This window comes from Mobula birostris (assembly GCF_030028105.1).
Source record: "Mobula birostris isolate sMobBir1 chromosome 1 unlocalized genomic scaffold, sMobBir1.hap1 SUPER_1_unloc_1, whole genome shotgun sequence".
Taxonomy (NCBI): Eukaryota; Metazoa; Chordata; class Chondrichthyes; order Myliobatiformes; family Myliobatidae; genus Mobula; species Mobula birostris.
Window position 1 is genome coordinate 1,025,844 of NW_027274035.1, and position 13,672 is coordinate 1,039,515.

Below are 13,672 nucleotides of genomic sequence, written 5' to 3' on the forward strand. Positions count from 1 at the left end.
TCTATAGATGTACTGTGGAGAGCATTCTGACAGGCTGCATCACTGTCTGGTATAGAGGGGCTACTGCACAGGACCAAAAGAGGCTGCAGAGGGTTGTAAATTCGGTCAACTCCATCTTAGGTTCTAGCCTACAAAGTATCCAAGACATCTTCAGGGAGCATTATCTCAGAAAGGCAACATCCATTATTAAAGACCTCCAGCACGCAGGCCATGCTCATTTCTCACTGTTACCATCGCTAGGAGGTACAGAAGCCTGAAGGCACACACTCAGTGATTCAGGAACAGCTTCTTCCCCTTTGCCATCCGATTGCTAAATGGACATTGAACCCTTGGATACTACCTCACTTTTTTTAAATATACAGTTTTTTTGCACATTTTTAATCTATTCAATACACGTATACTGTAATTTAATTTATTTATTATTTTTCTTTTTTTTTCTCTTCTGTATTATGTATTGCATTGAACTGCTGCTGCTAAGTTAACATATTTCATGTCACATGCTAGTGATAAGAAACCTGATTCTGATGTCTTGTATCTAACTTGGTAGCCAGACCTGAAAGCCACTGATCTCTTTAGCCTCTGCTTGTATGCAGGTAGAAGGACAGACAAGTGTTCAAATTTTCTGAAATGCAGTCTAGCATAGAATGGTAGGCATTCCTTATCATAATATAGTACTGGTCATTTTTGTTGGGACCCCTGGTGCTGCAGGTTATATGCTGATGATAATTGGGCAGTGCTTTATTCAAACAAGCCTGATTGAAGTCCCCAGATATTATTTGAAATGTATCAGGGTGGGCCGTTTCTTGTTTGATCAGAATCAGACCAGGCAGCATCAGGAAGAGGTACAGTCGATGTTTCGGGCCGAGACCCTTCGTCAGGACTAACTGAAAGAAGATATAGTAAGAGATTTGAGATAGTAAGAGGTAGAGGAGAGGAAGAGAAGGTGGTGGTGCGACGCAGCGCACACGGCCACTCTGAAATGATATTGTATTTGTAAGTAGGGGCCATGCACAATCCTAATTTGATGGAGACAGATATGAAAAGCACAGAGGAACATCTGGAGAAACTTCTGAAATGTCTGCTTTGCTGCTGCTGCTACTGTGTGATTGAGAATCTCCAGAGGGGAAGGCCTCAAATCCTCGGCTTTGCCTATTGCCTGTTGCCAGGGCTGGGGTCAAAGCGCTTGGCAGAGATGGTGCTCGGTGTTCGGTATCGGAGGGCTGGTCGGAGGCTCGAAGTTTTCGGATGGACTCAAGAGTCGGCTGTGGTCGGGTGCTTCCAGGGTGCTGCATTGGCAAGTTTGCGGCGCTGGAGGTTCATGGCAGGGAGAGTTTTTTTTTCTTTCCTTCTACTGTCTGCGTGAGATGATGGGACTTTCGAGAGACTTTGAGACTTTTTTTTTTACCGTGCCCATGGTCTGTTCTGTATCAAATTACGGTATTGCTTTGCACTGTTGTAACTGTATGTTATAATTATGTGGTTTTTGTCAGTTTTTCAGTCTTGATTTGTCTTGTGTTTCTGTGGTATCATTCTGGAGGAACATTATATCGTTTCTTAATGCATGCATTACTAAATGACAATAAAAGAGGACTGCGTGTCCTCATAATCTAATCTAATTATCACCAGCATGTGACGTGAAATTTGTTAACTTAGCAGCAGCAGTTCAATGCAATACATAATCTAGCAGAGACTGAAAAAACATAATAATAAATAAACAAGTAAATTGCATATACTGAATAGATCATTAAAAAGTGTGCAAAAACAGAAATACTGTATTCAGGTCCACAATCCCTTATCCGAAATCCTTGGGGCCAGTTGCATTTTGGAATTTTTTGGATTTCAGACCCCCCACCCCCCGATACCAAAAAACACGTATGCTCAAGTCCCTTATTTAACCTGCCTCAGTGCAGTGGACTTTAGGACCCAGCGGCGCACCAAACCTACACACATCCTCCTGTATACTTTAAATTATCTCTAGATTATCTATAATACCTAATACAATGTAAATGCTATGTAAATAATTGTTATACTGTATTGTTTAGGAAATAATGACAAGAAGAAATTTTATTTCCAACAAAAACATTCAATAAAACAAAAATATACAGCTTCAAACGAACCAAATCAAACACATGGTAAAATGACTTATTGGAATAAATGTAGAACGTCACTGTCACTCTCACTATAAAACTTCAGTAACTTGTCTTTCTGTTTATTTAAATCATATACAGTGGTAGTTCCAACACAATTTTCTTCAGTAAGACACCGCACATACACACTACGATCAAACTTCTGCAATAACTCCACTTTCTGCATTATTGATAATGAAACAGATGCTTCCTTCTCTTTTTCTCATTGTTACCCATAGGGATATCTGCAGCTCTTTTTGACATTTTCACAGCGAAATTAAACACAAATTCAACAGTGAACACAAAATATCAGCGAACAGCAAATGCACGTATAACCAATACGAGTGCTGAGCTACAAGTGACATCTGGTGGCCTCTGCTAGTGCTGCCACGTCACACCTGAGTGACATCAGCTGTCAGCGACAAAAACTTTGGTTTTTGGAGCTTTTTGGATTTCAGAATTTTGGATAAAGGAATGTGCACCTGTATTAAAAAAAGTGAGGTAGTGTACAAAGCTTCAAAGTCCATTTAGGAATCAGATGGCGGAGGGGAAGAAGCTGTTCCTGAATCACTGAGTGTGTGCCTTCAGGCTTTTGTATGTCCTACCTGATGGTAACAGTGAGAAAAGGGCATGCCCTGGGTGCTGGAGGTCCTCAATAATGGATGCTGCCTTTCTGAGACACCGCTGCCTAAGGATGTCCTGGGTACTTTGTTGGCTAGTGCCCAAGATGGAGCTGACTAGATTTACAAACCTTCTGCAGCTTCTTTCAGTCCTGTGCAGGAGCCCCTCCATACCAGACAGTGATGCAGCCTGTCAGAATGCTCTCCATGGTACAACTATAGAAGTTTTTGAGTGTATTTGTTGGCATGCCAAATCGGTTCAAGCTCCTAATAAAGTATAGCTGCTGTCTGCCTTCTTTATGACTACATTAATGTGTTGGGATCAGGTTAGATCCTCAGAGATCTTGACACCCAAGAAATTGAAGCTGCTCACTCTCTCCACTTCTGATCCCTCTATGAGGATTGGTATGTGTTCCTTCGTCTTACCCTTCCTGAAGTCCACAATCAGCTCTTTTGTCTTACTGACGTTGAGTGCCAGGTTGTTGCTGTGGCACCATTCCACTAGTTGGCATATAGTTCACTCCTGTACGCCCTCTCGTCACCACCTGAGATTCTACCAACAATGGTTGTATCGTCAGCAAATTTGTGAATGGTATTTGAGCTATGCCTAGCCACACAGTCATGTGTATACAGGCAAGGCTAAGTACACACCCCTGAGGTGTGCCAGTGTTGATCGTCAGCGAAGAGGACATGTTATCACCAATCCACACAGACTGTGGTCTTCCCGTTACGAAGTTGAAGACACAATTACAGAGGGAGATACAGAGGCCCAGGGTCTGCAACTTCTCAATCAGGATTGTGGGAATGATGGTTTTTAATGCAGAGCTATAGCTGATGAAAAGCATCCTGACATAAACAACAAGAATTCTGCAGATGCTGGAAATTCAAGCAACACACACCAAAGTTGCTGGTGAACGCAGCAGGCCAGGCAGCATCTCTAGGAAGAGGTACAGTCGACATTTCAGGCCGAGACCCTTCGTCAGGACTAACTGAAGGAAGAGTTAGTAAGAGATTTGAAAGTGGGAGGGCAAGGGGGAGATCCAAAATGAAAGGAGAAGACAGGAGGGGGAGGGATGAAGCCAAGAGCTGGACAGGTGATTGGCAAAGGGGATATGAGAGGATCATGGGACAGGAGGCCTGGGGAGAAAGACAAGGGGGGGGAACCCAGAGGATGGGCAAGGGGTACAGTCAGAGGGACAGAGGGAGAAAAAGGAGAGTGAGAGAAAGAATGTGTGTATAAAAATAAATAACGGATGGGGTACGAGGGGGAGGTGGGGCATTAGCGGCCTCCTCTACTGTAAAGATGAAGCCACACTCAGGTTGGAGGAGCAACACCTTATATTCCGTCTGGGTAGCCTCCAACCTGATGGCATGAACATTGACTTCTCTAACTTCCGCTAATGCCTCACCTCCCCCTCGTACCCCATCCGTTATTTATTTTTATACACACATTCTTTCTCTCACTCTCCTTTTTCTCCCTCTGTCCCTCTGACTATACCCCTTGCCCATCCTCTGGGTTCCCCCCCCCTTGTCTTTCTCCCCAGGCCTCCTGTCCCATGATCCTCTCATATCCCCTTTGCCAATCACCTGTCCAGCTCTTGGCTTCATCCCTCCCCCTCCTGTCTTCTCCTTTCATTTTGGATCTCCCCCTTCCCCTCCCACTTTCAAATCTCTTACTAACTCTTCCTTCAGTTAGTCCTGACGAAGGGTCTCGGCCTGAAACATCGACTGCACTTCTTCCTAGAGATGCTGCCTGGTCTGCTGCGTTCACCAGCAACTTTGAAGCATCCTGACGTAGGTGTTTGTGTTGTCTAGGTGGTCTAAAACCATGGAGATTATGTCTGCCATTGACCTATTGTGACGATAGGCAAATTGCAATTTGACCAGGTCCTTGCTGAGGCAGGAGTTCAGTCTAGTCATAACCAACCTCTCAAAGCATTTCATCACTGTCAATGATAGTCGTTAAGGCAGCCCATATTATTCTTCTTTGGCACTGGTAAAATTGTTGGCAGATGAGACCTCTCTTACTAATTAGAACAGGTATTAGATGTTCTAGGTTGTGGGATCAAGTGTATGACAAAACCACCAGATCGGAGTGCCACAAAGGGTTTCTCATGAAACACAGACGCCCATTATCTGCCTTCTCAGAGTCAGCAGGCCAGTTCATCCTGTGAATCAAGTATCTGGCGTGTACAGAGTGAGCCATGTCTCTGTGAAGCACAGAACACAGCAATTCCTCATTTCCCTCAGACAGAGCAATCTTTCCCTTAGATCCTCATTTTTGACAGAGAGCACCCAGATTGAACCCACATCTCTGGCGTGATGAGGCAGTGACTTTCTCAGTTGTGTCACTCTCTTGGTCTCTGTGATACTTGTGGCAGAACAGTCAATTAACAATTAAAAAAAACCTTTTGCAATGTCCTTGAGCCATCCTGTTTGCTCAAAACTGTGGTAATTCAACTGAATGGTGTTTTGAATTACCTTGAGTAATAATCTCTTAGATTGCAATTTTTGTAATAAAAAATCCAAACAGGAAAAGATTGATTTTAGTCCCAATCAGCATTTCAATATTAAAACTAGTAACTAATTATCAAAACAGTAAGGGAATTGCAACTCACTCCAAACTCTCTTTCTGGGCATCGGGGCCATTGTTCAATAACTTCCCACGCTGCATAACTTTCGGTTGAGTCAGAAAACTAGCTTCTTTTCGTTTCTTTTCCTTCACTGAGTCTTTCTCCTGAAAGTCAATCAATGGTTGAAAATACTGCAGAAACATAATTAAATGGAAATTATTTTTATTTTCCTTCAAAGCAACCTATATTATATATGTAATAATATGCATGACTTATGCTTTGCAAAAATGTTTTGATCACATCACACTTGCCTTTATTTACCTTTTTCTCTCTATTTACCATTAAATGGTTCCTTTGAGTTTTGTTATGTTGATGGTTCTGGGAAGCCGGGTGGCCCTGAATAACACACACAAGAGTTGGAGGTAAGGAACAAACATACAGCTGTTTATTTTACTTGTACATCATCTACTCAGAATATCCTCTCACTGAATACACCGGGAAGCTTGACAGCAATCCGTAAGGGTCAGAACATACATGAATACAGTGGCATGCAAAAGTTTGGCACCCTGGTCAAAATTTATGTTACTGTGAATAGCTAAGTGAGTAAAAGATGAACTGATCTCCAAAAGTCATAAAGTTAAAGATCAAACATTCTTTTCAACATTTTAAGCAAGATTAGTGTATTATTTTTGTCTTGTACAATTTTAGAGTGAAAAAAGGAAAGGAGCACCATGCAAAAGTTTGGGCACCCCAAGAGATTTGAGCTCTCAGATAACTTTTACCAAGGTCTCAGATCTTAATTCGTTTGTTAGGGCTATGGCTTGTTCACAGTCATCATTAGGAAAGGCCATGTGATGCAAATTTCAAAGCTTTATAAATACCCTGACTCCTCAGATCTTGTCCCAATAATCAGCAGCCATGGGCTCCTCTAAGCAGCTACCTAGCACTCTGAAAATTAAAATAAATGATGCCCAAAAAGCAGGAGAAGGCTATAAGAAGATAGCAAAGCGTTTTCAGGTTTGCCGTTTCCTCAGTTCGTAATGTAATTAAGAAATGGCAGTTAACAGGAATGGTGGAGATCAAGCTGAGGTCTGGAAGACCAAGAAAACTTTCTGAGAGAACTGCTCGTAGGATTGCTAGAAAGGAAAATCAAAACCCCCATTTGACTGCAAAAGACCTTCAGGAAGATTTAGCAGACTCTGGAGTGGTGGTGCACTGTTCTACTGTGCAGCGACACCTGCACAAATATGACCTTCATGGAAGAATCATCAGAAGAAAACCTTTCCTGCATCCCCAACACAAAATTCAGTGTCAGAAGTTTGCAAAGGAACATCTAAACAAGCCTGATGTATTTTGGAAACAAGTCCTATGGACTGATGAAGTTAAAATAGAACTTTTTGGCTGCAATGAGCAAAGGTATGTTTGGAGTAAAAAGGGTACAGAATTTCATGAAAAGAACATCTCTCCAACTGTTAAGCACAGGAGTGGATCGATCATGCTTTGGGCTTGTGTTGCAGCCAGTGGTACAGGGAACATTTCACTGGTAGAGGGAATTCAATTAAATACCAGCAAATTCTGGAAGCAAACATCACACCATCTGTAAAAAAGCCGAAGGTGAAAAGAGCCTGGGTTTTACAGCAGGATAATGATCCTAAACACACTTCAAAATCCAAAATGGACTACCTCAAGAGACGCAAGCTGAAGGTTTTGCCATGGCCCTTACAGTCCCCCGACCTAAACATCGAAAATCTGTGAAAATCAAAAGAGCAGTGCATGCAAGACAGCCAAGAATCTCACAGAACTAGAAGCCTTTTGCAAGGAAGAATGGGCGAAAATCCCCCAAATAAGAATTAGAAGACTCTTAACTGGCTACAGAAAGTGTTTACAAGCTATGATACTTGCCAAAGGGGGTGTTACTAAGTACTGACTATGCAGGGTGCCCAAACTTTTGCTTCGGGCCCTTTTCCTTTTTTGTTATTTTGAGACTGTAAAAGATGGAAATAAAAAAGTAATCTACTTAAAATATTAAAGAAATGTGTCATCTTTAACTTTATGCCTTTTGGAAATCAGGTCATCTTTTACTCACTTAGCTATTCATAGTAACAGAAATTTTGACCAGGGGTGCCCAAACTTTTGCACACCACTGTACATAACACATCCCTCCCCTCCCCACGTATTTTAGAGGTTTCTCCCCCTTCCCATACACAGACCAGCTGCTGACATTCAGTGGAGTAATCATCAAATTCAACCAACAACAAAAGACATCTTTTTTTTCTAAGCAGGGGACTGTTTCTACACCCAGACATAACCCTGGGGATTATTCTTCCCACGTGCTGAGGGTTAGTCACTAAACTGGAGATTCAATCTGTCTGGAGGCTGCCTGTTCCTGTGAAGGAACTGACGACCTGGAGGATGACGCCAAAGACATTTTATCTCTTGGTGGTGTATGTATAGATCTTGACTTGGGCACTGCATTGTCAGTAGGGAGAATACTCAGAAAGCACAGGTGATGGAGGAGCAATGTCTGTGTTATTTGATCTTAACAGAAGTTTTGCAGTTGTTGCCTTAGAATCCTGTCCCATTTCTACAGCTGGATCTGGATTGGTCAGTTTGCGTTGGTTTTCAGTAGCTTCAGAGTGGGAACAGCTGATCAACTTGTCTGCTCCAGATGTTGTGGTTACTAGGTTCCACTGTGTATGACACATTACCAGTTTGTACCACCACTGTCACAAGTATCAGCTTTGTTCCAGAGATGTAGTTCTGGGCAAGCACAGGTGTCCCCTGCTTTTCGAACGTTCGCTTTACGACACCTCATTGTTATGAAAGACCTGCATTAGCACCCTATTTTCACTTTCAGAAGGTGTTTTCATTATTACGAAAAAAAAGCAGCGCGCGATAAAAAAATCAGCGTGCGAAAAAATCAGCGCACAATAAAAGGCAGCGCACGCCCCAAACAGCCACTCTCCCCCGGATTCAGAACTGCATTCTTGCTGGCATTGCTTAAACTCGTGCCTGTGAGCAGTCGTTTGCAAGATGAGTTCTAAGGTATCGGAAAAGCTTAAACGAGCTTGTAAGGGTGTTACACTTAGCGTAAAACTAGACATAATTAAGCGTTTTGATTGTGGTGAACAAAGTAAGGACAAAATGAGTTTGGCTTGTGGAAGCTGACGGACATGATGTTGAAGAGGTTTGGCAACCCATGACCAAGAACTGATAGATGAAGAGCTGATGCAATTGGAAGAGGAAAGGATAACAATCGAAACCGAATGCAGTAGCGAAAGTGAAGCAACTGCGTGAGATTTTCGCTGCAATGTTAAAGTACGACTTTAATTTTGAAAGGGTACGTAGGTTTAGGGGATATTTGCAAGATGGTTTGAGTGTTTACAAAGAACTGTGTGATAGAAAAATGCACGAGGCTCAGCAGCCAAGCAAGCCTTCCACATCAGCCACAGCAGACGATGAACCTCGACCTTCGACATCGAAGCAGGCAAACATAGGAGAAGATGAGCAGGCTGCCCTGATGGAAACAGATGACGATGAGGTGACACCCCAGTGTCCCACCACCCCAACCCCTGGGCTACGGACAGATACCGATTCGCGGAGAATGCAGTGGTAGCCGGGAGGCACACAGCACATCTTTAAGAAAAAAGCTGAAATAAACATGCTAATTAACTAGGTGCCACCCGACAATTACGTGCCGGGCGGCACCTAATTAATTAGCATGTTTGTTTCGGCTTTTTTTCTTAAAGATGTGCTGTGTGCCTCCCGGCTACCGCTGCAACCCTGCATGCTTCGCGAATCGGTATCGGTTGGTGGCCCGGAGGGTGGGGGCCACTGCACCACCCCAACCTGCGACGACTCAGCCTAACACACCATCATCAGTGTGCTTTGCGCTGTCCCGATTCCGGTAAGTGATACTACACTATACATACATTATTTCTACTTTATACAGGCTGTGTATTTTTACGTGTTATTTGGTATGATTTGGCAGCTTCATAGCTTAAAGATTACTGGAGAGCACTTGCGCCGTGTTTTTGCCAACAGCGCTTGCGTGAAATTTTCGCTACGGAGAACAGTGCAGTAATGATCGTGGAAAAGTATTTCTACTTTATATAGGCTGTGTATTTATCATATCATTCCTGCTTTTACTATATGTTACTGTTGTTTTAGGTTTTATGTGTTATTTGGCACGATTTGGTAGGTTATTTTTGGGTCTGCAAACACTCACAAAATTTTCCCATATGAATAAATGGTAATAGCTTCTTCGCTTTGCGACATTTCGGCTTCCGAACCATTTCATAGGAACGCTCTACCTTCGGATGGTGGGGGAAACCTGTATACTCTCTGCTGTAGTGAAACTTTTGTACTGCATTTGGTACATCTCTCTGCTTGGGTATTCTGTTCATTTAGCACAATGTTTTTGTTGCATATTTAATATTTTAGTAATCTTGTGTGTGTGTATATGATTAAGTATTCTTGTTCATTTAAATAATTCATGATGAGTTCTGTGTATAAATAGCAAATTGCATACATCATCACGCTGCCACTTGATACGTGTGCACCTCACTTAAAGCAAACATTAAGTTAGACTCAAATTTTGGACTCCCCTGTCTTCCTTTGTATTAGTTTAAGTTTTTGAAGTTACAAAACATACAGTTTTGTGTTTGGGGTCTAAGCAGGTCAAACTGGGTGCAAAGCTGTCTTTTCATCAGTGCAGCAACTGGAGCCATTTTGCTGGAGGCGTTGAGGTGTGTTGTGGACGTCAGCAAGAAAGTGCTAAGATGCTAGTTGAAGGATCCACTTCCCACTGAGAACTTGTTTCAATGTTTGTACGAATCATTCAGCAAGGCCTTTAGTGGCTAATGATATGGTGTTGACTTGATGTGCTGAACCCTGTTTCCAACCATGAATGTCTTGAACACTTCAAACATTGTCACTTACAAGCTGTCGAGGAAGCCCAAAGCAGCTGAAAATGGAACTTAGCTCCTCAATGCTTTTTCCATATGTGGTGCTATTCGTGATGGCAATCTCGGGTCCTGCAAAATCTATGTGAATCCCCTGCCATGGTTCTTCAGGCCATTCCATGGATGTAAAGGAGCACGTTGAAGAACATTTCTCACTCACTGACAATGTGGGCATGCTTTGGCCTTCTCTTCAATAGTTACATCTCATCCTGGCCACCAGAAGTGACCACATGCAATTACTTTCATGCACACTATGCCTCTGTGTCCTGCATCAAGCACTTGCTTTCATAATACTGGAGGAATGACAGCACAGTAGCCCCATAGTAAATATCCTGCTTGGACTGTGAGCTCCTTCCATTGAGCCTGGTAAGGTTTCAATTCTATGGCTGGCTCTCCTTTCCAATCATGAGTCACCGTGTCCACCACTTTAGATAGAACAGTACATGTGTACTTCCAGACTTGTACCAGAGATATTGAGCTGTAGGTACTTCCCTGTAGTAAAAGATCTCTTTCAGAGATGGCTCTGTAGCTATAACAGCTAAGAGAAGTCTGGATAGACCGTCAGCTTTCAAATGGTGGTTGGATCTCCTGTACTTTGCATTGTACTGATGTGCAAAACTCAAATGATTTTACAAGATAGCAGCTTTTGTCCACATTATATAATTATTTGCATGTTTCCACAATGTGAGATAAATTTTGACAGCAGACAATTCAGCAGGAATTTACAATCTATTTTAGCAAGTTCCATTCTTATCTCAATCGTAGCCCTACATGTCCCTCCACATACATTTTCCTTCAGAAATCGCTAATTGCAAGAACTTAATATGATACTTACTGGTTTTTGACTGTGGTCCAACTTGGTATCAAACAGGCATATGTCAGCAGTCTTAGGAAAGGGGCCTACATTACGTTTAGATCTCAACTGGTGATGCTCCCAATCTTTCAGCACAACACCAGCTTCTCTTATGGGATATTCTTGGTTCATGCAATACCTTGGACCCCTAAAATAGAAATAAAAAGTAAGAATTCAAACTTTTTCTTGTTGGGATTCTTGTCAATTTGAAAGACTAATGTGCAGAAAAGAGCCCTTTGAACATCACAAATAGACATTTGTTAAATCACTATTGCAAAAGGAAAAACCTACTTTGCAATATTTGACTGCTTCTTACTGACACTGAAATTCTTTCTTATTTAATTTCAGAGATACAGCACGGATACAGCTCCTTCCAGCCCAATGGGCCCATGCCACTCAATTACACCTATGTGACCAATTAATCTACTAACCGGTAGGCTTTTGGAATGTGGGAGGAAACTGGAGCTTCGGGAAGAAACCCACACAGTTACAGGAAGAACGTACAAACTCCTTACAGAGAGTGGCAGATTTGAACCCGGGTTTGTTTATGTTTACATATAATCAATAATTTTCAGTGCTAATAAAAATAAAAATAAATCCAGTTTCACCTCAGATTTATGGCATTCTTCTTCTATAATAACTATGGGTAAACCATTCTATCTCATAGCTAACATTCACAATTTTTTAATTTTGCTTGGAACACTAATATAAATTTACTAGTGCTCTTCCTGTGCTCACCAGTATAAAAGTAGAGGTTCTGCTATCTCTTTCTGAATCTGACATAATTTTTCCATTGTCCATTGTGATGTGAATGACAATCCCAGCCTTGCTCGTGCCTCTGCACTTATGTAGTATTCACCATTGCTAAACAAATACCGATTCTGTATTATGTTCAGATATCTTTAAAATGAGGAACAAATAAACATTAATTATTCATACAGGAAAAAAACAGAAAACCTTAACATGCAAAATTACTTGAACGAATAGTAAAGACTAAAGTTGGATAAAGGTCAGTGTTAATAGTATGTATTCAGATAAATAGAATTGTAATTAAACAAATCTGTGCATATTTCAGTGGGTTTAGTTTTATTTCAAGTAGAATGGAGACTGGAGAAAATCAATCTAAAACTGACAGGGAACTAAAGTACATTTGTAACCTTAACAGACACAAATGTAAAAAATTAAAATCCCATCATGGCAGCTCCACAGTGCAGTAAATATCATAGAATTCTAAGAATAAATTATCTGCACTGTTTGTGACTCTGAACCTATCAGATTGCTGTAAAAACACAATGGTATCTACCTCACACAACAGGAATTCTGCAGACGCTGGAAATTCAAGCAACACACATCAAAGTTGCTGGTGAACGCAGCAGGCCTCTTCCTAGAGATGCTGCCTGGTCTGCAGCGTTCACCAGCAACTTTGATGTGTGTTGATGGTATATACTTCTTCTCATCTACCTCTTAATTTCCTCTGGGTCCCCTCGTCCTTTCCTTTTTTCTATGGACCACTTTGCTCTCCTATCAGATTTCTTCCTTTCTACCACTTGACCATCACCTATCACCTTCCAGCTAGCCTCCTTCCCCTCCCCCCATCTTTTTATTCTGGCATTTTCTCCCTTCCCTTTTCAGTCCTGAAGAAGGGTCTTGGCCCAAAATGTCGACTATTTATTCATTTCCACATATGCTGCCTGACCTGCTGAGTTCCTCCAGCACTTTGTGTGTGTTGGCTTGGTATACATTGTACTTCAAGGAAATCAGCTATCCATGGTGAGGTCTCCATGTGACTCGTAAAGCAGAAGTACAGAAAATGAAACTGGCACAGGTCAGAGCCCTGTTACCTGTGCTGGAAGCCATAGTTAAGGAAGAGGACAAACAATTTCAGAACATCGTTTATAAATTTGCTTTCCTATTAAATAATTCAATTTAAGAAGCATAGGATAGGTACAAGGAGGGGCAAGGCTTAGAGAGATATGGGCAGGAAATTGACACTAGCTGGGTGGGCACAGTGCTTGGCATCGACTTGTTGGGCTGAAGGGCCTGTATCCATTCAGCATTGTTCTACGACTTCATATTTCTCAAACTTGAGAGATCTACAGTAACTTCATGACATGTGATCTTCTCCCGTTTTGGTCTTTAGTTTTGGATTATCATTTGATGATCATTGGAACAGATCAGCCCTTCTCAGATTGTTTCATTAACCAATACGGCTAACACTCACACAACATTTTTTATTTCATCAGTAGATTCTGTAGGAATGTTAAGCTCCCAGTCCTGCCCATCCTTAATCTATATGTACACAATACTTATAATTGTATACTCCCATCTAACCAAAGATCTAACCTGGACATTAAATGTTTCACTCTCCATATTATGCTATCTGGACCATGAAATGTCTCCAGCATTTTTGATTTTAGATCAAACTTCTGGCATCAATAACTATACTATACTTTCCTGTCTCAACTTGTACTCTCAACTGTTTACCTCATTCATTGTACTCCTTGGATTTAGTTATTTACAAATAAGCCCAAAGAGA

The 13,672-nt window shown here is 41.7% G+C and overlaps 1 protein-coding gene across 1 annotated transcript in view; it reads right to left on the reverse strand.

The window, feature by feature from the left end:
* LOC140191985 (regulator of G-protein signaling 22-like) overlaps window positions 1–13,672 on the reverse strand; it is a 204,855-nt gene that overhangs the window by 108,084 nt on the left and 83,099 nt on the right. Inside the window, exons 7-10 of the mRNA XM_072249889.1 lie at window positions 11,875–12,036; window positions 11,119–11,284; window positions 5,641–5,715; window positions 5,365–5,510 (exon numbers count right to left, since the gene is read on the reverse strand). Coding sequence (XP_072105990.1) covers window positions 5,365–5,510; window positions 5,641–5,715; window positions 11,119–11,284; window positions 11,875–12,036 — 549 coding nt within the window. The remainder of the gene's footprint in view (window positions 1–5,364; window positions 5,511–5,640; window positions 5,716–11,118; window positions 11,285–11,874; window positions 12,037–13,672) is intronic.